The 25,886-nt window shown below is 40.8% G+C and overlaps 1 protein-coding gene across 4 annotated transcripts; it reads right to left on the bottom strand.

Moving 5' to 3' along the window:
* Positions 1-2,352: 2,352 nt before the first annotated feature.
* LOC103364408 (phosphatidylinositol-binding clathrin assembly protein-like) lies at positions 2,353-25,670 on the bottom strand. Of its 4 annotated transcripts, XM_008291522.1 has the most exons (23): positions 25,119-25,670; positions 19,199-19,341; positions 19,022-19,097; positions 18,829-18,931; positions 17,406-17,499; positions 17,104-17,215; positions 16,880-16,986; positions 16,756-16,797; positions 15,538-15,623; positions 15,291-15,414; positions 15,060-15,193; positions 12,977-13,077; positions 12,635-12,787; positions 12,165-12,248; positions 10,530-10,622; positions 10,187-10,297; positions 7,721-7,837; positions 7,575-7,605; positions 7,394-7,493; positions 6,777-6,836; positions 5,960-6,064; positions 5,462-5,567; positions 2,353-3,811 (listed from the first exon to the last, which is right to left on the bottom strand). In XM_008291522.1, exons 1-22 carry the CDS (start codon positions 25,246-25,248, stop codon positions 5,475-5,477), a joined length of 2,199 nt encoding a protein of 732 aa, XP_008289744.1. In that variant the 5' UTR covers positions 25,249-25,670; the 3' UTR covers positions 2,353-3,811; positions 5,462-5,474. The 4 variants fall into 4 exon arrangements, with proteins under 4 accessions (XP_008289744.1, XP_008289745.1, XP_008289746.1 ...); XM_008291523.1 differs by lacking the exon at positions 5,462-5,567; XM_008291524.1 differs by lacking the exon at positions 12,165-12,248.
* Positions 25,671-25,886: the final 216 nt, after the last annotated feature.

Genomic DNA, 25,886 nt, shown 5'->3' with positions numbered 1-25,886 from the left:
AGATTGTAGAGTTGGCTTTAAACGAGGCAAATCTTCCTTTCAATCATAAGATCAGGAGTGACAGAAGTTTACCTGCTCTTAGGAGTCCTTCCTTCCTTCTCACCTCAAACCCAACAACAATAACACAACTTGCCTTTACCTACTTCTAGTATTTGCCTACCTTACTGTGCGCCTGCAGGCCTGTCACAAACCGCTCCTGCAACTCCCATCTCGCCGTGGTGGTGAAAAACCCCTCAAAAAACACAGAGAGTGTGTGGCTCCTCCGCAGGTCTGCTGGATGCGCTGGAGTGCCCGGACAGGAGCGCTGCAGAGGGGGCGGATCGGTGCGTAAAGATGGGGAGGATCTGATGCGGAGAGAGGCAGGATGAAGAGGCAACACTTCAGGTTGTTGTTCTTTTATCGGTCTGCTGTTCCCATCGTTTCATTTCAGATGTTTAATGAGGAATTCGAGGTTTCACTTTTTACCTCACTGATGAAAATTTCAGGGAAGGGCGTTGATCCATTTGTGCTGTAATGGCAGGAAGCGCCCAGCAGGTGTCCCCAGTTCACACAGGTTGATGTGATGTTTGACAAAAGGGTGTGAGCTTCCCCACAGGAAGGTATTTCATTTTATTTCCATCTGTTCTGCACTTTTACATTTTTTTTTAAATGTACAGGCAATACACATCCCCTCTGTGACCTTGATGCGACTCTGCTTCCATTTCACATCCATGGTTTCCACACCTGATTCCCTCCTGATTTCATGCTCAGAAAGAGAAGAAATAAAAACCAAAAAAAAAAGGTGGAAAACAGAAGCTGCAAAACATCCTTCCTGGGATGTTCTGCTGACCTACTTGTAAAGTCCAGGTGGAATACTTCCCGCTTTCTGAATTCTTGTTTTGGGGATACGTGAATAATCCATGAATTATGCTGATGATTTTGTAGCTTGTGACTGATACGAACGAGGCCTATGTGAGAACATCAGAGGAAAAGTAAACCGAATCGTGTCTAGTTTGCAGGCTGGAATGCCAATAAATGGAACAAAGTGGGCAGCTGTCCTGCAGCCCTGTTCCTCACAGGCCCTCAAAAACCTTTAACAAAATGGTTTGTGGGAATTTAATTATAACTTTCTTTGGGAAAGGCTGACGCTGTTGCACTGGGTCCCTGATCTTAAAGAGTCTTCCTTGAAAACATTCCAAGTGTCAGACATTTTAAGACTCACTGTGCTTCATCTGTTTGGTTTACAAGGTGCAAAAGTGCCCCAGCAAACCAGGATCCATGTATATTTCTGGATAAGCGGCAGGGGGAAACTGGAGATGAATTTGGGGTCTAGATACATAAAATGTCAACAAATATCTCTTATGTTGATAGCATTTAATAGAATTTAGTAATTATCTGTTATGTCAAGAGCTGCTATATGTTGTTAGGCTTTGAAAAATCTTAACTAGCACTAATCTAAACCGTACTAAAAACAACTAAAATGACTGAATTTAGATGTTCCTGTACTCGTGTAAATGGACTCTAGTGTGCTCAGTTAAACTTACATTGAAGTCCCACTCTGGTCATTGATAAAAGTCATCTGTGTATCAAAGGCTGTATTTAGGGGGTTTTCTCAATAAAAATAGTCCCTTTATGCCTTAAATATAACTCTACACCATTCTCTTATTCTTGAATGTGCAGCTCTCACTCCATTTGCTGCAGTTCAAGCACACCAGCTCACCCAGAAGTGGTGCAATACGACTCTGAACAACACAATAGCAAGCTGTAGTATGGAAGAAACTCAGCTGTACATGTAGAACCAACCAGACACTGAAAGACCTCACCCTATAAAGGAGTTGGAAGAAAGGAATTGGTTCCTTTGGTTTGTTACATACTAACCTGACTCACCAGATGTTGACTACAGGTATAAACCCATCAGTGGTGTTGAAACAAACAAGTTTTCTGAAAGATATGGATCGTGCAACCAGGTGTGAATTAGCCATTTTGATAACAGTGCTCACCTTCCTGTGTGCAGAAGTACAACAAAAACAATTTCCCCCGTAACTATTTTGAGGGGGCACCATCACTGCATCCTGGGTTTAGCTCCACCCAAGATGACTATCACTTTAAACCAATCACAAACAAGCCAGTGTTTGTTTTTCACCTGCAGCAAAATGAGAAGTGCAGTCAGGTCTCATTATCTGAAACTTGTTGCGTATGAAACACCACCTGTCTAAATCTATGTTTTGGAGCCATCTGTAGCCGACTGTTGATTCTGCATCTGCCTGCATATAAAAAGACAAAAACAAAACACTATGCTGACAAAGTAAAAACTTGATTTTCACCAGATGGGCTCTTTAACGTTCACCTTGACAAAACATAAACAAACAGTAGTTTTGTGGAAGCTGCTCTTTATTTGTAAAAGAAAGAAAAGACTTCAGTCATTGTCTGCTACACGTTCTAATTACATAAAGAAAATATCTGCGGAGACAAACGCAGAGAATATCCTGAATCAAACTTAGGTAGAGTCAAATTTGATTGAATTGCTTTCATATTTCATACATCTTTCACTTTTGCACTCAAAGAACAGTCAGTTTTTATATACACAGAGCACCGATCAACAGTGCTCCTCCGCTCCACCCTGGTCCTCGGGATCTTTTATACAATTAATTTACATCAAATCAGTGACCCTTCGCCGCCCCTACCCCCCCAAACAACATCGGCAACCAGCAAGCAGACCACCCACCCCCCCCACTCCCTCTCGCTGAGGAACTGTAGTGTGGAAAGATGTGTGCAACATGAAGACAACTCTTTCACATTCAGAGTAAAGGCAGCCTTGATTACAGTCAGTGAGTCAATGGCATGCCAAGCTTAAAGCAAATGGAGCCCACCACCCAGTGCGACGCTTCAGATTCGTGGATGAAGTGTTTTTCAACTAGTCAGGAAACTGATCCATTGCAAAATAAAACCCTAGGCACAGAATCGACTATATACTGTTAACTGACTCGTACTCTAACCCCCTGCACTTTAAGCGCAATGGAGATCGTGAAATCTTTCATCTAGTAAAAAATTTTCTTAACACAAAACTCGGAGAATATTTAGTGCTCTATCATTCCGCTTAATAGGTGTAATTTATATAATAGCTATTTTTTTTCTTGTTTTTTTTTTTTACTCTACCTCTTAATGATAGTCTGAGATCCTTGTTTAATGCTGAAGCACTCCCACAGGTGTTCAAAGTACTGTAGATTTTACATTATTTTTTTTTTTCCCCCAATCTTAAACCAATAATCATAAATAAATACAAACAACACACAAGGAATGTCTACTGTAAACACGGTAAAAAAGACAAAAACTAAACAGGTGTAAACGTCATTAGCATCACTACTTAGTGACAGTTAAATAACTGCAGGGAATGGATGACTGACGATCGGATCAAGAAAGGGAAGGACCGCTCTCCTTCTTCCTCCGCCCCCTCCCCGCTGAACATCAAGCCTTTTACATCCAACCACAGTATCTCCAAATACATAACATTAAAGTTTCTCAGCACCCAAACTATCTTTACAGATTACACTGTAAAACGGATAAGGAATCCTCTTAAGGGGGGGTTAGACAGCAGCATCACTCGACGTCTCGGACAAGTTACAGAATAATGGGTGTGAGCTATCGCCAAACGTCATTTGGACATGGTTACCATGGTTTCGGACAGTCGTTGCACCGCTGTGTTCTTGACATGTCTGTATTTGGGGGATGTGTGAATGTTTCTCTGAAGAGCTGGACTGCAACGAGGACAAAGTTTTGCTGCTAAGTGCTTCATCTTCCGAGAGACACTTCCTTCAAATTACATGAACTGCATCTGCAAGAAAGGCGACGGACAACGTCAGAGAACAGCTGTAACGTGCATGGAAATACTGGAAATCAATCAAGTTTAGTGGCGGTTCGCTAAACTTTCCCCCGATGCAGCGTAATGTCCAATGGCAGCAGCCACAACTAGGCACAGCTTTTGACTTTGTTTTGAAGTGCTGTTATCTTCTTAGGGTTTTAAACACCAAAACAGAAGTGCACAAGTAAGGGAGTGGGTAAAGCAGTGTGTTAGATAGTTAAATTGTTAATTGGTGGGGTTACAGGTTAAACAAAATGAATAATAAAAAAAGCCTCATTTAACCCTCTGTACCACAAACCCAAGTAACAAGTATGCTGTCTTTACAAAATCACCCAAATTACACCATTTATCAGCACCAAAAACTGTAGAGTTGTAACATTTTTAGTGGCCAAATTGAGCATCTGTGACATGATGTACAGTCACAACATGTAACCAAATCTAAGCTTTATATTTCTTCACAAGTAATAATTTGCTCTAACCAGATTCTGTAACGGAACAAAAAAAATAGAAGATTTGCGACTCAGTGAGACTTATGGGCTGAACTACAGGCTGTGTGGAAACAAATGTAAATAGTAAAACATCTATGGTATGTAGAGTTACCGTTATCCTCAGTATTGGTAACACCTGTCGGCACTTTATGTGTTTTTAGTTTGTGCAAAATAAGTAATCAAAGAAATCCAACTTTGGTGTTTTTGTTTTAGTGATTTATGGCATCATATGTATGTTATACTGCAAAAAATACACTTTGAGTTCATTCTACTTCTAGCCATAGACATGCTGTTTTCAGATGCAGGACTTTATGTTGCATTAAAAAATCAGCAAAAAATGCCCAGAAAGTGCTTACAGTCCAGAGGGTTAAGACAAATGTAGGCTAACATCAATGGATAAATCCTGTTTTATCGGATCTTAGAAACCCCAGCAGGTCGTTGGTTAGTTCTCACCCCAAGTGTCTCTGACCTTGTAGCGTCAAATTAAAAATATATATTTGAAAAGGTCAACAAGCATGTGAGCTTAGTAGTGAGAATGAAACGACAGTCTAACAAGCTCAGCACTGCAAAACAAGAGCAATGCGGCTTCTTATTTTTTGTCTTCTCCATAGATCATCATGGGATGAAGATCTTTTTTTCTTTTTTTTCCCTGAAAACATTATTCAGGTTTTTTCCAACTCTTGGATCTAACGCTGGCTTAATTAGGTAGCTAAAGGCAGTTACAAATGAGCAGTTTACAAAGTAAAATTGAAGCATTGAATTTTTAAAATGAACTTGCCGGCAATTGTGCCTGCAAACTGCATTTAATAAAAACTTGGGGGGAGAGTTTAGCGAAGAGGCAGTTCGATTAACAAATGGCAACAAAATTCAGAGAAAGCAGGTTTGAGCAATATGTGATGGCAGCAGAGGAACAAAGGGTCAGAATGATTCTGGCTAAATCTGCCACAACAAGCAAGAAATCCAAGCAACAAAGGTCATTCAAAGCAAAGTAAGTGACATTAACACATGTAGCATCTAATTAGATGGCGAAGACATCAAGTATGCAAAGGTAAAAACAAAAAGAAGAAACAAACGGGCATTAGCACTGGACATGCAATGCATGCAGGTGCATCCGCAAGCAAAGAGCATGATGTACCTAAAGAGATGCTCTACAAGAAATCCTTGAGAGAGAGGTGTGCAAACGGGTCCTGTCCAGGGGCTCGGAGAGGACTCTGGCTGGAAGGACTAGAGGCTGCAGAGGGCTATTTCAGGAAGAAATACAGGAAGTAGGAGGACCAGAGGAGAAGTCAGAGTCAGTACAGAGACTGAAGGAGGGATGAGATTAGTTTGGAGAAGCTGTGATGTATGAAAGACGGGTTAATAGAAAGGAGTTGTTCGGAACAGGGAGTCAGAACAAGGGAGATGATTCACAGTTTTGTCCCTTTCAGCTCCGGAGAGTGAAGGGCTCATTGTTGAAACTGTCATCATCTTCGGCAGTATTCACACCGACAACAAAGCTTACACAGTGACTAACTATGGTACACGTCACAGCACAATGGATACACCTATTTACTCAACCTGATAACTGTGCAAATAGATACCGACTTCATTGTGCATCACCTCGGTGCAGTAGTCAGGACTGATGTGCACCCACCTGAGCACTAGACACAGAGCCAAAGGGGTTGGGTGGCCTCATGACAGGCTGGGAGTACATCATGGTGGGTGGATTCATCATCCCCATAGAGCCCATCTGTGGAGGCTGCAGCACAGAGATCAGACAAGTTGCTTTATTTGCTTTACAGATGTAAGAACACTGTTGACAAAACGAGTTCCAATTTGAGAATTTGTTAAATCTATCCGCAGCTGATATTACATTCATTTAATATATCGATTCTATAACTTCAAATGCTGTTTCTGATGTCAAAGAATTAATTGTGAAGCTTAGAAGACACCATTTATGTCAGAAAAAGCAATCTTTTTCAACTACATTTCAGCAGCACATGATTATAAAGTTAATTTGACATGAGGGTATGACCAGATACATAATTAAACATGAAATCTGCTTCTCTTTTGTCATTTCAATAAAACAGACAAAATTAAATGTCTTTTTTGAATCTGAAAAAAAAAAAGAAGAATAAAAACAACCTTGTGCCTGCCGGTAAAATATTAATATTTATGAGCCGAATGCGCTTTAAATATAAACTATTGAGAATTCTCCAGCCTTTATTTTATTTATAAAACTTGAGAGAATATTCATACTGGCAAAAACATTGACTCACTTGACCCAGTTAAAGCGCATTTAATTAGTTCTCTAAACGATGCGAAGCAGGTAAAAAAAACACAAAAGCATTTATCTAACATGAACATCCAGGGTGTGAAATCACAATTCATTTTCTTGACTTCAAAGGCAGATGAGCAGCGAGCGGAAGCTGCACAGACGCAACACGTTACACAGCAGCATCCTCACTTACCATGCCGTATCCCATCATGCCTGTGGGTGTGGTGGCGGGGAAGGCCATGATTGACGGTGGCTGAAGAGACAAGAGCGCTGTCAGTAAGGATTAGCAACACGGTAACGAAGCAGCGTAACATTACGTAACGGCTACACGCGTAGCGAGCCGAGATCAGGGCGTCACGTCCGGTCTAGCCTCCTTTTTTTAAAAACATTTTTGCATCTCCTATAGCTGACTGCAAGCTCTCACTCTGGCTCCTGTAGTTTACTTTGCATGTTATAATTACACACTGAGACCTTTGTAATTTTCGTTATTCTTCCATATTTTCTGCCTGAAATTAGAGCTCTAGGAGTGCATTCAAGAAATGCTGAATCCATAATATGATATCCCTATCTAAAAGGTACAACCCATGTGGCATACTGTTGAAAAAGCCTCTGTTTCAAGGCTGTATCTTCAGTTATGAGCTGTATTATATATGTCAGAGAGGCATTTTAAATGAGGTTCAATGATTTCTGGAACCCAACTCGGTAGTTGTGGTTCCATGTCAGCGCTCTAGTGAAATAAAGAAGAGGATGCAGCAGAGGCACATATCACGAGCACTACAGTGACTACAGTGAAAGGCCTGTGTGTGTCACCATGGAAACGGGGTTCCAGGTCGTGGTCGGCGCCGCCTTGGGCTGCCAGTTGGTGCCGCCGGTCATCCTCTTCTCCCCCGGCTGGCTCCAGTGGATGTCACTGTGGATTAAGACAGTCGATGTTAGCGCCGGCTCCTGACTGCCCCCAGAAAGCACAGAGCTGCGACGAGCCGCCACTTACTTTTTCATGGTGCCGTTTCCGATGCCGAGGTCTGTAACAAGGGAAATTTCGAGGAGCAGCTGTTAGTCCGCTAATGTTTGGTCATTTTGTGCCCTAATGAACATGTGCTTTAATTAGCGAGGCAGAAAGCAAAGCATCACACTCACTGCCGACAAGGTTGGCCAGGGAGGAGTCAAGGTCATCTGACACCAGCTTCTCTGGCTGCTGATTGGATGGCTGGTTGGAGCCGGCAAGAGTTGGTTTCAGGATGCCTCCAGTGATATCTGACAAGACAAACAAGATCAACCTTTTATAAGTCACGGAGGACTATATGTTTTGCCAATAAACCAAACGCATGACTGTGCTTTCTGTTATTATAATTTATATTTTTCCTACTCTTCCTCCACTAACCTACTCTTCTAATGTCACTATGCTGATGCTTTATTTCCATTATTAGAAAAGAGACGACAGGAAATGAGGGCAGGGACACATGGAGGAGTGACATGTAATAAAGGGCCACCGCCAGATGCCATCTGGGGGACGTTGCAGTTCACGGTCGGCACCTCGTAATAACTGTAAATGCACATCAGTGCTCAGTCTTCTGTTGCAATCTCTCATAATGAAATACACTGCAGTTACACCACACAAAAAATAAAAAAAACATCAGACCTCACATGTCTACTGGTCTCACATTCATCTTTTGAGACTTATTTTTCATAAAATGAGAAATGGAAAGTGTCAAGTGGGGTGACATCATTAAACTGCTTAACAGGTTCTCTATTTTGAGAGTTCCTTTCACAAAGTATTGACTGCTACCAAAACAAGAATTGAAATCAGCTTTCTTGATATTTTTATTATCTTGCCACTTCTATCCAAAGTGCATTCAGACTAAAGAAGAATAAGAGCTGGAGGTCATCAGTGGAGGAACAACTGAATGCATGTTCAGAGAGCGACTGCACAAATGAAAAATGTCATCTTTTAACTTAATGTGACAAACCTGTTAGCAAACACTTGTTTTACATAGAATTCTAGCATCACCACAGCAATGTCATCATGAATTTGTAGCTGTGGTCTCCGGGCAAATATTCACTCTCGTTTAACTCTGCTTTGGTCAACTCCTGTAAAAAATTAACTGGTTCTAAATGCAAAAGGTTAATAGTTGTGTTTACCATCTAGTAATTAATCTAGTGTCATTGCTGTTCGGGGCATTTTAGGCGGCTTGTGTTGGCATTTGGAGGATTTTTATGTAAAGCTGCTGCCTGTTTTGAGAGAAATTACACTATGAGGGAAGTGACAATGAATTAAAACAACGTTAAGACTTTGAGTAAAGCTTCAGATTGAAGTGTTGAGTCATTTCATGCATTTTTATTATATAAAATGATTATTGTAGCTGCGTCAAAGAAATTGCTAGTACAAGGTTATATGGCAGATGTTTTTGTTTTCAATACTACAAGTCCATTAATGTTTTTCTTTTATATAGCTATGATTTGAGGTCCATTGTCTATCAGCTTTGTCTTCCTCTGTCTTGCGCTCAAAGCGTCACCGTGAGGTAATGGTTTAATAACTGCTGAGCATCAATACTAACGTGCAGACTATATTTTTCCACGATGACTCACATCATATATTTCTGTCCAGCACCTGGAACTCATCACATAGATGCGTATGCTTTTTGTATGTTTTTTGCTGCTTGCAGATACTGAGTGATAAAAATAGCCCAGAAAAGACAACAGTGTGTTCTTGCAGTGGCAACCTGTGAAACAGGGCCAAGTGCTGCAGATGTTTCAGCTGCATCTGACATCAGGAACAGACACAGCTCTCTGAAACAGACTACATGATTTGATGTCCGTCTAACATCATGATTTTTTCTGTTATTTCTTGAATCGACTGAAGCTGGTGTTGAACTGTTGTAGATTTTGTCAAGAATCACAACATAATGGAAAAACGATATCAGCGGACCATACCTGCAATGTCTTTCAACATACTATGAATATCTTACTTCTGTGTAAGCTTCTGTGTACACAGAGCTTGCAATGCAGCCAAAAAGTCCCTCAGCTTTTATCATATGACCGTTGGCTGCAGCTGAATCCAATTGCTTCATGGCTGCACCAAGGAGTGCAGGATTTTTTAAAATGTATTTATTTAAAAGAATCTGAACAGAGGAAACTGTTCATTTTTTTTTTTTTTTTTTTTTTAAGAGGTCCATAGAGCTCTCCTCTCTCTGGACATAACTAAATCAGGAGGCCCATATTGTTTAGAACCTTTTTTTTTTTTTTTTTTTAAATTTAGCTGTTATTTTTATAAAATGCCATGATATTAAAGCTTAGATTTGACTAATTTCCCCAAACAAATAGCATTTCACAGATGAGCAGGACTGTCAGAAATCTCAAAGTCTGACAAGTCTCTCCATTTTTAAAGTTTCTGGTTCTGATAAATGGTATAATTTTGGCAATTTTGTAAGACAACATGCCTCTAAAACCCATCAACGGCTTTTGGGGTTCAGAGGTTTAAAAGAAGGGCTTTGAGCAAGGCTGAGCTTCGATTCATTATCTGCAAATGACAATTGAGCATGTCTACCTCACTCAAATACAGAAACTTTTTAAGACAGGTATTGCATTAGAAAGTACAAGTCTCACCATCAGAATTGAGGCTGCTGCTGCCTGAGGCTTTGGCTCCGAAAACTGACTCAAAGTCCACCTGGAGTCCACCTCCTGACTGTTGTGGAGGGGCCTGTGGCGTTGAGTATCCTTCAGAAAGAGACGTAAAAGAAGACAGCTGCAGTCACAGAGCTACATGAGGTGAGATTACTCTGAAAGCTGTTCACTGCTTGGACTAAAGGTTTCTGCGCTGGCCCGTGTAACTACAGTGTCTATGTTTAATTACAAGACACTTGTTGCAGAGAGCAGACTTCCTCCACAGAGCAGGAAACTAGCAGGAATCCACAGCTGAATGTGCTGGAGAGAGCCTTCAGTACTCTACCTCTGAATAGACCTGCTACAGTAGAGGGCTCAGTGGGGAAGGGAGCCTGATGTGGGAGGTGCTGGGCAATGGACACTGGACCACAGAAGGAGTCTGACACGCCACAGGAAGCAGGACGAAGAAGAAGAAGAAGAAAAAGAAGAAGAAGAAGAAGAAGAGAGAGAAAGAGGAAGAAAGAAAGCAAAAAGGAAAAGGCATTTCAAGGCCAGGCCGAAGAGACAGGTGGAAAAATGACAGAAATACAGGCAGGAAGAAGACAGCTAACATGTGCAACAATTTTAAAGTTGTTACAATTTTGTTGTTTTCTTTATATATATATATATAGTTTAAGTAAAATGTAGGAGAATAAAACACTGCAAAACAGTATCGTAGCAACCCAGAGAGAGGGATTAAAGGAAGAGTTTGACACTTTAGGAAATAATAGCTCTTTTTTTTTTGGCTGAAAGTTAGATCAGATCCATGACAGTCTCAGGTCGGTACGGTAAACACGAGGCTTCAGCAAACAGATGGTTAGCGCAGCGTAGCATAAAGACCCACTAGGTCTCTATTATTTTAGTCAACAAACTCCGACTGTAAGCGTTTTTATGACAGAGAAGCAACATTACTGCTTTATTTGGCTACAAGATATTGACCGCTAACAGGACGTCCCTCTAATAAATATCAGTCTTGTGTCATTCCACTTCAAGTAATCAACAACATTTCTGCTTGACCACATCTGATTTGAATTGTATTTTCAAAGCATATAATAAAAACATTTCTAAAGACACTTGTGAAATTTTAGCTCGATATTTCAAATACATTTTTTTTTTTAAATTAAAAATTGACCATTTTCAGGAGGTTTTACTTGCACATTCATATTTGAGGCTATGTTTCAATGACCATATCTTAGGAACTATTTAAAAAACACGCTTGAAATTTGTTCTGTTAGTTGTCATCATGCAATTGATTGAGACAATACAATATTGGACAAATAGATCAAATAGTGTCTGATAATGGGTGAGTTGGACTTTGCAATAAAACTGAAGCCGTTCCTAAGAAATATTATTTTCTTAGTTATATTTGTGACCGGGGCTGCAAGGTGGAGCTGTTGGTTAGCACTGCTGCCTCGCAGCAAGAAGGTCGCCGGTTCACGTCCTGGTGAGGACACCTGGGATCTTTCTGCATGGAGTTTGCATGTTCTCCCCGTGCAGTGTGGGTTCTCTCTGGGTTCTCCAGCTTCCTCCCACAAGGTCCAAAAACATGTTGAGGTTAATTGGTTAATTTAATTTGTCCATAAGTGTGAATGTGAGTGTGCTTGGTTGTCTGTCTCTAAGTGTAGCCCTGTGATAGACTGGTGACCTGTCTAAGGTTGTCCCTTGCCTTCACCCTGAGTCGGCTGGGATAGACTCAAACCCCCTCCTCAAAAAAAAAAAAAGTTTCAAGGAAAATTTGCTAATTTACAGAAAGATATACGAGTGGTACTAATTTTAAGGCGCAAAAATGAATGTATATGTCTTAACATGTCAAACTTTTCCTTTAATACTCATTCATGTCCACATTTCTACCATAAATATCAAAATAATGGCTCTGGGGGATTTGCACAGGATCCTATGTTTGCCAGGAAACATAGGCTGAGATGGTGAGCCATCATAGTACCTGAGATGGAGTGTTCTATCCGCACTGTGCGTTTGTAATTGGTTGAAACGGATGAGTTTGTGTCAATAAAGGGATTGTAACGATCTGGAGAATCAAAAATAGTGTTGGTAAAAGGAGAACAGGTTTCAACTTAAAGCTCTATGGCATCTTTGCACTACAATGCAACACCAACTGTTCATTAAAAGAGGATGAGCTGTAAAGCAAATGCGCGCATGTTCTCTATAGTGGGACTTAGAGGGTCCTGGTTAAAACATAGGAGGAATTAAGAGGCTAAAAAGACAACATAATCTAAGCTTGGCATGAACAGCAATGACAAGAGAAGATATTTTAGACATTTGCACAGACAGAGAAATCGACATTCAAACTACAGCAGCACAGTAAACATGCGTTCTATTCATGCTCTTAGGTAACTACAGACAAATGAACAATAGTCGACAAGACTTCTGAGGAGGAACAAAATGAGTCGTTACCACCAAACATTTCATGACCAGATGTCCTAGAGGAAAAGCTAACACCGTCTGAAGACACGACAGGTAAGTGAGTGGCATCGACAACGAGTTTTGAGAGGAAAGGGTTAAGGTTTGGCATGGAATCATCTCCAGCTTCAGCAGAGGTGAAAGGATCTACGCAGGCAGAGGAAAGAGAGACAGAGAAAAGAAGGAAAAAAAAAAGAAAAGAAAAGAAAAAAAGACAGAAGAGAGTGGAGAGGAAGAGGTGGGCGTCAGAGTCAGACAACAACAAGAGAAGGAGAGCATGCAGAACATGTCACCAAAGTCCAGAAACACGGATGTGGGTTGGAGGCGGCTCTTTACCTGCCCACGCTGTCGCCACTGGAAGCCCTGTGGAGCCTGATTGCATGGAGGGCTGGAAAGTTGACTGCAGGTCAAAGAGGTCGCTTTCCATCTTCACAGCACTGCAGACAGAAAACCATAAAAATCAAGCCCTTTAAAAGCCCAATCTATCCTGTGCTAACAGTGGAGACACAAACCAAAAAGACAAAAAGGTTCCAGGTCTGGAAACCTTTCGATTATGGTTCTGATCCTGGTCTCTTCTGAAGCTAACATGCAAAAGAGCTGCATTAGTCTAGAAAATATGACACAGTTAACAAAGAAACATGTTGAAAGTGGAGGTCTTTGCCCTTTTTTATGGACTATACAGTCGTTGGAAAAGAACTGAATGAACTCGCAAAAAAATCGGATTTCACAAAAAAATCCGAATTGAGCATTAAGTCCTGCAGTCTGAATATAGCCAATCTGTCGGATTGTTTAAGTGAGATAATATGCTGCTATCCTTATTTGTGACATTTTTGTCATGTTGGAATCGGAATCCAAGGCTGTTGGTATGGTACGGCTATTTTCCATGGGTTCCGTTCGTTTTTCCTAAAAACCTGTCAGATAGCAACATTTTCAGATTGTTAAGGGTCGGATTACCAAGTCAGGACTGTATTTCTATTTATTTGGTTGAGTTTTTGCATGCACTGCTACATAAATGCTTAAATGATTGTGCAGATCAAGTTTGTGCTTCCAAAACGAAAACAGACTTTTAAATTTGTACCGAAATTCAACCTATTCCAAATTAGATGTTCTCTTTATCAATTAGCCGATTTATCCATAGTCACATAACCTCTCAATTATCAACCAACAATAAAAATCAATTGTCCACTGTTTTTGTAATGATTCTAGTAATTTTCCAAGGAGAAGTCTCTGTTTCCAGCTTGTCAATGTAAAGATTTACTGCATTGTCTGTCACATATCTGGGTTGCAGACTTCTGCTCCAACAGAGCGAACAATGGCAATACATCACACTGGGCAGTAGGTGTTTGTCACTATTTTCTGACATTTTAAAATCTAATGAAGCTCAAAAAGCTTCCAAAAACACCAAAGATGTGAGGCAGAATTTTTGGAGAAGCATGCGGGTGGTGCAAGAAACATATTGAATATTTATACAGAGAGAAATGACACACTGCTCGCATTTACTTTTTCACACAGTGTGAATATCACATATCTTCAGGACTGCTTTTTTTTTACGGTTTCTGTACATCTGTGAAGACATTTTTCATTATTAAGTGTGTAAAATGTCGGGATAAAGTAAGAAGTGCCCATCATTCTTTCCCTAAGCTAAAGATGATGTCTTTACATTTACTGTTTTGAAGGATCACCAGCCTGAAAACCAAAAACATTTAATTTAGTAACATAGATAGTCGTTAATAGTCGATACTCATTAATTAACCCTTCGAACCTTAAACCCACAGGCAGGGTTTGAAAGCCATGTTATTTTTAAAAACAACAAAGAAAAGTCAAAATTCTACAATTTATCAGAGGCAGAAACTGTAAAAACAGAAAGAATTGTCGTATTTTCAACTTTCCAATGGTCCTTGAACTACTCATCTGGGACATGCTGTTTAGACTGAAAGCTAAAACAAGTGTACGCTCAAAAACACGATATAACATCAAAATTCCACATGTCTCATTTTAAAAACTGTTCAAAATAAAGCATGTGGACTAACTAGAATATGTAAAAACTAAAAATTCTGCACATGAACGTGAAGCAATGACTGACTCAGCAGTGACCAACATTGACATGACAAAAATTCAAGGACTTTTTGGTTGAACAGCTGATCTGCTTGTGGTTCAGAGGGTTCATCAGCTAGCTGTCCTACCTCTAAATAGTTTCAGTAAAGTGCCACTGCAGAATATACCAACAGCGTTGATTAAGACAATTTTTAACCTTACAGCTGCCTAACCGGCTAACTGGCCATTAGAGGACAAAAAAAACAGTCCCCAGATAGAGTAAGAAACGCGATAGAAAAGAAGAAGGTTAAGATGCCTCATGCTTCAATACTTCTTCTGCCTTGTTAAAACTACTCAGCAGATACAGTGTAGATCTTAGCAGTACCCATTAGAGCAGCTGGGTGTAGAGAAGAGGTCGATGGCTGGTGCTGTGCTGATAGTGCCCCCTGTGGTGGAGATTGGTGATGTATCAGTTGTGGCGAAAGACGGCCTTTTCGAGAGCTCTTTAAGCCTTTGTTCCTGAATGAGTGAGGAAGTCCAGGTCAGTCACAACCGAGACACTACAATTATGTTTAGTGAATGCACATAATGTGTAAATTTCACATGGCACGCTAACCTTAAGAGCTTTGAGTCGGGCCTGTTCCTCTTCGAGAGCCGCCTGCTTCTCTCGCTCGTCCACTTTAGTGAAAGACATCCCCGTGCTGGCCAGTGATGACACCGCATTGGACAGAGTGCTGGCCCTGCAGGAAAACACAAATTCACACCAGATGGAGCCCAGACAAGTCAGTGTTACTGAGCTAATACGCACGGTAAGGCAGCGTCTGAGATTCAAGGAATTCAGAAACAGTGATGGATTAATGTACCTGCTGGCAGCAGTGGAGTCTTTGACCTTCTTGCCCTCTAAAGAAGCCAAGTGTTGCTCCAGAGCTTCCAGAAGGCTACTGGGAGCCTGTCGTGACAGAAAACACACAGTCAGCTACTGCCTGAGACCCAGAAAATGTAGATTGTATGGACATCAAGACCATAGAGGACAGTGGTGGGCAACCAAGATGGAGCAGAAAGCATTACACTGTAGGAAAAAAAGTAAATAAATAAAAAAAAAAGTGTAGACTGCCAATTTAGGTCTTTGATTCACAGGTTTCCACCAACTTTGGGGTTATTAGTTACCCACCACTGATCAATGACTGCATTCCAGCCAAAAAGCTACTTTGGATGAGAGTTACATCTGTGTGGGATGACGTACTGCACCACAGCACTTTCAACAACCCGGCCGTTGTTGAATTGGCCATGTCTAAGCACAACAGGGCAGCCATTTTACAGGAGATGAGCTACACTGGTTTACACCTCAATAACACCACCAAAGTAAACAGAATTTACCACAGCGAGTGTTTTTTCCTTCAACTGTTTTTCACCACGATGTGGGAGACAGAGTCAGAGCAGAGGCATGCAAAAAGACAACACTGAGGCAAGTCACAGACATAGAAAAAGAGTGAAATGATAGTACTTACACAAACTGTGAACTAAAGTGGAAAGATAAGGGGAAAATACAGAATATAAAGGTGGTGACAGTCAGAGGGAAATGCATTTTAGCTGCAGTTCTTCGGGGTAAATTATTTATGTAAAATTGGTCCCCACAGAGGAGCACAACCGCATGTGCAGTTTATTTTTAATTAGTTAACATCTAACTGTCACTGTGCAGATTTACTAAGTGGATTGCGACTACAGTGCAGACTTGACACCTTTATTTACTGTTGGAAGAACTAGAAGAAGAAAGAGGAAAGGCGAAGAAGAAAAAGGAGAAGGAGAAGAAGCAGAAGAGGAAGAAAAGGGACAAGAACAAGAAACAGGAGAAGAAGACCACCTCCTCTGGCAAAACATGCACTCGAGAAGGAAATCATGCAAAGTGTCCTGCTTTATAGAACATCTGTGTTGGGTGTACTATAATCTGGTTCGGACAAAGACAAGGCTGATGAAAAAAAGAGCAGTCAGAGCTGGAAATAGGAGAAAGAAAGCAAGGCAAGGCTTCCTAATAAGAGCAGAAATCTGGTGTTTTCAGATTGCTCTGAGGGGTCGGTGCTTACCTGTGAGAGGTCTGGAATATCGCCTCGATCAATGCCCACCTGCTGTTAGACGGAAAATCAAATTACAGTTGCAGAAAGGCACATCAGAATTCATAGCAGTAAAAAAAAAAATGTAGTTATTTACCTCTGCTACTTTGAGGAATTCTGATATCCGGGTCATCCGGGTGAGAAACTTCTTGTAAATGTCCAAGCCTTCTTTACACTGAGTCTTCTTCATGTCAAAGTATTTCTCTGTTTGGTTACAAAAGGCATTTGAGTGAATTTAATTGGAACTGGCAACCACAAAGCATCAGGACACAATTAAAGAAAGGCAAAGAGAAGGTTGAAAGTGGTTCTTAAAGGTCTTACCAAGCAGGTTGATAATGCCTTCATTATAAGCAGCAAAGAGCCTGATGGAGTCTTTGAAGAGGAGCATGAAGGCTGCATTGATGACTCCATTAGTCAGCTCGTTGGCATTGACCTGAGGGAAAGCAATCCGCCAAGGCATTTATCTTACGGCTTCTTCGCAGCGATTTGTTGACACACAAAAACAAAACGTCTGCGTATGTGAATTAAGATAATGCAGCAGCCTCGGTGGTGTCGCGCTCCAGACTCGCAGCTCTTTATTACGCGAGCTTGCAGAGCTACGGGAGGCTTCACCTTAAACTCACATTGAAATCGAGTAGGGCGTCCATCTGGTTCTGAATAATGGGGATAGTCTTGAGCAGCTTCTCTGTATTCATGGTCCTCATTACGCCGTCCACACTGCGTGGACACATGTGGAGTCGGAGCAGGAGAGGGCAGGGAGGAGAGAAAAGGCGAGAAACAGTGTGGCTTTTAGAAAAGACTGGCTGCTGCTTCTTTACGTGGATAGTACGACTGCAAATAACTATTATTTTTATGATCACTTAATCCGCCAAAAGCCTCTAAAATGTTAGAAAATATTGGAAAATTTTATATAATAAAATACAGCCCAAGGTGACAGTTTGAAGAACAAAGATATTCAGATTACGATCATGTGTGGCAAAGAAATCCTTATATTTGGGAAGCTGGAACAAGCAAATAGTGTGCTGCTTAAAGGATCATTTTCTGTATTGATTATCCGTGTTTTTCTTATAGTCAACAAATCCCAGGAAAAGACCAACAATGAACTGATCCTCCTAGTTTGACTCAGTTTATTCAACTGAGCCTCGCTGTTGTGTAAAAACACTGAGCCACAAAGCTGCACTTTTTTCATCGAAACAGCTCCGCAAAATTAAAAGTGAGCAAATAACCTCTGATTTGTTTGCTATAAATAAAATGCAGAACATTTCCGAAGTGATCATTTTAAAAATAAGAATTATGTTGAAGTAGTTGACAGTGAATCTTGTGCTGATCAACTGATTAATTCATCGTAGGGTCTGACCGATACATCCCTGGATAATTGGCCGTTTTGGCAAATCATAGATGTATCATAAATCAAGCGGTGTCTTTTCAGTACGTAAATAACTATTTTTTCGTAATAAATTGCTGGAAAATTCATAAACAATTTTCATTTTCCCTTATACAACAGAACTCTGGCCCATACATAAAAATAACAGCTGATATCAGAATTTCCCCTAAAATTAGTATTTGCATCAGCCCCAAAAATCCACTATTGGTCAGTTAGTTAATTGATTTGACATTTTAAATTCCAGTATTTGGGGTTTTGTTTCACAGGTGATACCCACAGGGCTGAAACGAGTCGATAATGAAAGCAAAAAGCAAATATTGGTAGTTTCCAGCTTCTCAAAATTCCAAACAATTAGATGCTTTCCTATTACTGAAGATTTTATCTCTTTGGATTTGGAAAAGATGGTAAAACAGTTGTTTATTTTCAGGATTTCTCTGAGCTGTGTAAAAATGTGATCACTATATTTCACTAGTTTCTAACTTATCACAGACTGTAAGATGAATTTTGAAAACACATGCCATAGTAATCGACAAACATAAAAAGTCTGTTAAAGATGCAAACATAAGCATTCCTTTTTCACATATGCAAAAAGGGAAAATTACCCATTTGCAGTTTGTATATTGCAGAACACAGAATCGGAATAGGAAATCTGTTAAACTTACCCACGTTTAACTTTTGTGAAATCAAAGGCAACCTGTCTGTATGAAACAGCTTTCTCGTTCAGGTATCGACTATACCTCCTGATAAACGTAGACATGTCATAGCCTAGAAGGCGAAACAGCAGGGAAATCATTAGCTTCTACGATTAATTTCTCCTTCTTTAATTGGTTCTACCTGCTACAAACAAAAAATTACCTTGTAACCCACTTTTGTCCAAAAAATTACTGAGGTTGAAAAGTGTATTCCTTGAAGCCAGGTACTGGACAAAACGCTGCATGAAGAGGGGGGAAAAAATGAACATAATTAATGCGAGGTTGCAACCAGTTTTGTCAGAGGGTCACGATGTAAATGTGATCTGCTGGAGCGTCTCACCTCGTTGCCATAGACCATGAGGTGGTGTGTGGTGATAAGTGACTTGAACACAACCACCCAGCTGGTGTTGGTGGTCCTCTCAAACAACGAGTCAGCCAGTTGGGGAATGTTCACGTTCATCTCGTTGGTGCAGTGGATCAAATCTAAAAATAAAGAGAGCGTTCATAAGATCACAAACTCATCACTAACATAATGCGGTGCATTTGTAATAAATACTGTCCAAAGCTGCAAAACAAGTCCACCAAAATGAAACGAGTCTCGCAGCTCTTTATTCCACAAACATTCAATATCAAACCTCCGAAAGCAGCACACGTAGAAGGGAGGTGGTGAGATTTGTCATAATATTCATATTATGATGAGAATATAGACAGAGCCAAAGTGTTATAATCATCAGAAAATGAATCACAAACTACAAAAAGTAACTGCATTGAGCTTTCCAAAGCTGTTTATTTGCTGGAATTCTCTCCATCTCTAGTTTGTCATAATTATGTTCAGGCTGTTCTGACATTTCTTAAAGCAAGTAGTTCAAGAACAAATATTGATATTTTGGGTTGTATTTGTCAGAACTTCTTGATGTACTGTAGCCTGGGTGCTGCATCGCCTTGTTTTTGATCAAATCAACCACCCAATTTAAATCAAATATTGTATGAAACCCAAATAATCTCATCACATTGTGGATATTCAGGTGCTCAGTCAAAAAAAATGTGATATTTGATTGTGTTAATACCACCAGACGGTCTGACTGAAGACTTCTGAGTGTCTGACAGAGCGTGCAGATTTGTCTGATGTATTTTCTATGCCAGCAAACATTTTAAACTTCATTTAGAAACCAGTTTTCCTCTGTAAAGGCAAATTTGCTCACAGATAATCCAGTGTATGATTATGACTGTCAGGCGGGCCTTATGCTGCGCCGCTGAGCAGACGAACACCTGCTGCTGTCTACTGTGAAAAAGTAGAAATTGACCACAGATGCGCAAACTAATTTTTGGACATCTGAGCCAAAAACAGTCTCCGACAGCGACTCGGATACTTATGTTCCTCTGCAGCAGCTCACATGGTCATCTGTGAGTGGCATCAACAAGCCCCAAAAATGAACACGTAGACCAATTACTGCACTGAAAAGGACGGTTTTTCAAAGAGGTGTTCGGTCTGGACAAAACTGAAGATGTTGGAGGGAAAATAGCACAAAAATAGACCTGAAAGATGTGCAAGACCAGCACCTTCAGTGCTCAACCAACCAGACACCATCAGCTTAGTGGAAAACACCAATAATCTGAGCCCGAAACAATTAAGTTGATTATTTAGTTTTGCTAGTAGATCGACAGGATGTGTATGGTAACAATTTGCTGCTTTCAGCTTCTTAAATGTAAGAATTTGCTGCTTTCTCTGCTTAATATCATTGCAAACTAAAGGTTTTGAACTATTGGTATTAAAAAAAAAAAAAGCCCCAACACCGATAAATGTTCTCATCTTATTTAGTCATTTTACAGTTCTAGCTCTCATAGTCTGATTCCAGGGATGTAATCCTGTAGAGAATACATACAGCAGTCTAAAAATGTATTCTAAGAAATACTAGTCCTAGAAGGCATGCTGAAAGTACATCATGTGTGATTTGAATTTCAGCTCCTCGTGCATTTCGAAGAACATGATCTCAGTGTAATTAACACTCTATCAACTTCAGGTCATTTATACATATTTTATAGTTTAAACAGCTAATCACTCCAATAAATTACAGAGTCATTGATAAAAATAGCTAATAGCAACCCTGCACTATAAACCTGAGTTATAACAATGCAGTTATTCAATTCAAAATCCTCTAAAACACTTGAGTAAAATGGGGCAACATTTTGCTAAAAAAGGGATGTTTTCTACATAAAATTTGCATAACAAATAGTAAATCGCATCTGGTTGTGCCAGCGCAATCAGGGATTGTGGCAGCAGAGGCTGAAACCGATATTGTTCATCATAATTGGTAATGCCAACAAAGACGCCCGTCTCGCAGACCAACATAAAGAGCAGGGCATTAAGACGTTAACCATACATGTTCTGTCCTACTTCCCCTGGTCATATGTTAGTCCTGCATCTGTTGAACGATGTTAGTCGGAGCAGCCGGGCCCATCAGTGTTAATGACCCTGTCATTCACAGCAGTGATCAGACTGACGGGGTAATTGGGCCTCCCTTTCTGTCCTATATTTGACTTTTCAAAAGGCGGGGGACTCTAAGTAGGACAGGATAACCTTCCAGAGAAGCAGCAGCAGTAGCAGTTAGCATGGGTGGCTGAACTGCCCAGAGAAGACGACGACGGAGAGGAGTCGGGAGGAGGAGGAATATGGGGGAGGAGGATGCACTGACAGCACTGTCATGTTAGAATCAGCCTGCTAAATATCCACAGTGGCTGACATTAACGATTTCCAAATGAGTTAATTCTCAAGACGCAAATGTATTCATGTCACAATCATGACAATGTGTGAAGCTAAAGTGAAAATAAATCCCCATTAAGTCTGTGTTACATGGCTGAAATCTGTGCATATAACAATCAATCAGTGCAGGATGTCAGTGAGAATATGTTGGAGATGTGCTTATATTCATTAGTATATTTTATTTGCATAATATTCTGATATTGATTTTTCATGCTTTAGTATAATTACAGTGTGAAAATCAGGCCCCTACTAGAGTAAGTTGATATGCAATAGTATTTTTCTAACGTTAATTTATTCCCCAGCAGCACTAATCACATGCAGAGTTTGAAACCCTCAGCACTGTTTTGGTACTGAGCCAAAATGTGTCCACCACACTAATCCGAGGTGTAAAAAGCTACTGGGCTGCTCTTTAACGTTCTTAAAGGCATTTCACCTCTAATCCAAGAAGCTTCTTCAGTCCATCACACCAACTATCAAAACACTGTCATTAATCAAAAGCTGATACCAGGTCCTTTCTCTGTTTAGTCAAAATGTTTGAGCGGTTTTAGGCGAAACACCTAGAAAGACTGCTTGTACGTAAAGGGTCTTGAAGAACTTTGATAAACGTACAAAATGTGAACAAGTGTCTTTCTCAAAGTAATGCGGCCAAGAAGAAATACATCAATAACTAATCCACCTAATTCATCACGAAAAAATTAAACAGCAGCTACTCTGATGATCTGTTAATCATCCAAGTAAAGCTCTTGTCTGGTTCTGCTTCATGAACGTTTGTTCTCTTTATTTGTTTTAATGTGACAGTCCCATCACGCTGGGACATTAAAAGAGATTTGTCACCAATATCAGAAGTTTTTGTTAGACCTAATGATTAATCCTTCAGTCGAGGAATTGCTAAGATTATTCAAAAATTACTGGAAAAAATCATTAGTTAAGGCCGATATATGATTATGAGTCAGCCCCAAACCTAAAGGTGGGCATCAAACCTCCATATGTATTTGACTGCAATGTGGCTCTATTACTATGTACCAAACATGATCACTAAAAGTTCCTGATTTCAATCAAAGTCCTGCCAATTTTTGAATATGTTCTCGTATATCTACATTTGCCTGAACGATGTTTGACATTTGGGAACTTTACTTACTCTTGTTACACACAAAAAAAAAAAAAAATCTGTAAAACAACAAGTTTACACATTAAGGTAGTAAAATAAATTGCTGTTATCATCTCGGAGTGAAACCTCGGTCACTAGGCCAGAGTTTTAGAGGTGTGGTCCAGCCTTTAAAGTGCAAAGTTTAGTCTGATCATCTAATGAGTTACCAACAATTAGGATAACTGAAGAAATGCAAAACATTGACTGGCTGCATCTTCTAAAGTGCAAAAACATAATGCCTTTCAGTGTCTAGAATATTTAGCTAAACGAACCACCCCTGCAGGTGAAGACATCAGATTTCTGTAACGCTGATTTCATAAAATATTAGGACGTCATTAGCCCCAAAACACTAAACAAACTGTTATTGGACTCTTATAATAAATCTGGATCTTCATAAAGCTAATTTCTTCATCAAACTTTTGCCAACTTCACAAAACGTTCTTGTACATCTGCATTTGCCTGGAGGATAGTTGACATTTTGGAACAGCGCTTCCTGTAGTTACAAAAAAATATTTCTTACAAAAGAGGCAATAAAATTAAGTTTTGTTATCATACAAGAGTCCAACCTTGAACCAGAGCTTTAGAGGTGCGGTACAGCCTGAAAGGTGCAAAGTCTAGCCACGTATTCAGATTTGTTAGCAACAATTTTGATAGCTGAAATGTAACTCATTTACTGATTGAAGCCTCTCAAATATGACAATGTAATACTTTCCTGTGTCTAAACTATTCAATAAAACTAGCCATGACTGCAGGTGAAGACATCTGACTTATATAAAGTTGCTTCCATAAAGTATGAGGACGTGTCTGTGGCCTAAAACACTAAACGCACTCTTACTGACCTCTGATAATGAAGCTGGATCTTCATAAAGCCAATTTCTTTCCTGACATGATGCATTTAGGATATGTGAAACTTTCGAATTACTCTGGATTTTCAATGCTTTATTTCAAATTCTTGGTATTTTCTCACATTTTAGACAACAATGGGGATTATTTGATAGCGGTGAATGAGTTGCTGGTTGTTTAACTCCTAACAACTCACAATAGGTATTAAAAGGCAGCACACTTGTCCTGATGGTTGGAAGTATACGAGGTAACTGCCTCTCTTGTGTCAGAATCGAGATTAACATCTAGAAAGAATAAGCAGACAAAAGGAATCCATGTAAGAGTCTACTGAGCTCATCCTGGCTGCCAAACCAAACCGTCCAGCCTCGCTCATGTGTCAACATATAACAAGAGGACACCGTGCTATTATCTACGCACATCCAGGCTGTCTGCTGTTAGAGTGTGTGTGTGAGTGTGTGTGTGAGTGTATGAGTGTGTGTGTGTGTGTGTGTGCAATGGGACACGTCAGTCACGCTGGATTGCTGGCTGCGTTGGGATGAGCTAACGGAGTGTCACTCTGCCAACTTTCACTCATCTCACCTCAGGGGAGTCAGTCGCCTGAGCTGCACAACAGGTGTGGAACCCGCAGCCTTAAACGGCAAGCCAAAAATACTCACCACAAGTGTAGAGAACCAATCCACACAACACTGCGCTGGCCTTTGCAGCCTGAAACATTACATACAGGTTTTTCTTTTTGTTCCTCAGAGTGTGACTGAACTATTAGGATGATGCAGGGGCCTTCATAAAACCACTTTCATTACTGCCTGTGTGCATTTGTAAGTGCAGATCGATATGCAGAAAATCTACAGACTGGCAGTGACTCCTCTGACTGTGAGGGAAATCAGACATGGATTTAAGTCTTTATGCTTACATCAAGACACATATGTGGCTTGTCTGTTTCATCTCCCCCAAAGTGTGAGGAGGGGAAGCCTCTGCTTTGTGTCACCTCACACAAACTGTGATTTTTGCCCTTAAGAGTGTCACCTCATCAGGAAACAGCAGCTATCGCATTACTCAATCACTTCAGTACAAATGGGAAATCCTGTAAATGTTCAACCAGGGCCTGTGAGAGCAAAGGCCCACTTCCTCACTGATTTTTAAAACACAGATTTGTTGCTATGTGGGCTAAACATTCAAGCTACACGAGAAAGACAAAACCAGACAGCTAGACAGGCTAGTTTGACAGCAGCTAATGACAAAAAAATGAATAAAATGACTGTTAATAGCATTACTAAAAGCTAACCCATCCTTAAAACCTTCTTAATAACGCACGGCACTATGACAACAAGGCCTGTCCTCAATGTTAAAACAATATAATCTCCCTGACATGCTAACGTGTTAGCATGTAGCCTCCTTTAGCTAAAGGCTTTGTGGCCTCCACCATCGCCATAACTCAGCGGCGTTTCATTGAAGCCTGGCGGTGATTTAAACTTGAATGCTGTGTTTATTTCAAATAAAAAAGATACTCACAATCCAGGTGTTTCTTTTTCGGGCCCATTATTTCGTGTGTGGTGGCCTTGCATACTGTTTTCGACACGGCGGATCCCGTTACACTGTGCTGGGCTGCCGTTATCCGGTCCGTAATGCTCTGCCCCGACATCTTCGCTCAGTCACTCACTCAGCCCCAACAAAAGACTTTAAAAATGTAAAGGCTCGACCGGTTCTCGGTGTGAGCTTTAATTTTTCAAAAATGAAACTAAACCTCCACCTCCTCCGCAACCTCACCGGACCCCCCTGTTCCCAGCCTGGAGGAAATAAAAAAATCAAAACTAGGCTATGGCAGCCGCGCACCGGGGGAGGGCGGAATAAAGAGAAGCGTTATCTGACAACAACAACAATCAGGAGAAACAACGTCAGATCGCTTCTTTCTTGTCCGGATTCATTCAAATTTCACGGACGCCGTGACTGCACGGTCCACTCGCTGACTCATCCGACCCGGGTCTCTGTCTCGCTCTCATCCCGATGTGGCACACCGGATCCCTGCCTGCCTCCGCCGCTCCGCCAGTCGTCGCCGCCGCCGCCGCCGCCGCTCCTCCTCCTCTTCTTCTTCTTCCACCGCCTCCTCCTCCTGCCGCTGCCGCCGCTGCTCGGCTTTAAAGCGCTATGAAAGAGAAAAAGACCACCGTGGAGGGGAAATGGCGGGCCTGCTTTGCTCTGCTCGGTACTGCTCGGCTCGGCTCTCCGCTGCTCGGCTCTCCGGGAGGACAAAAAAGGCCGACACGCCGCCCTGCAGACCCT

This window comes from Stegastes partitus, unplaced genomic scaffold, assembly GCF_000690725.1.
Source record: "Stegastes partitus isolate 25-593 unplaced genomic scaffold, Stegastes_partitus-1.0.2 Scaffold747, whole genome shotgun sequence".
Lineage (NCBI taxonomy): Eukaryota > Metazoa > Chordata > Actinopteri > Pomacentridae > Stegastes > Stegastes partitus.
This window is presented reverse-complemented; position numbering and strand designations above follow the sequence as displayed.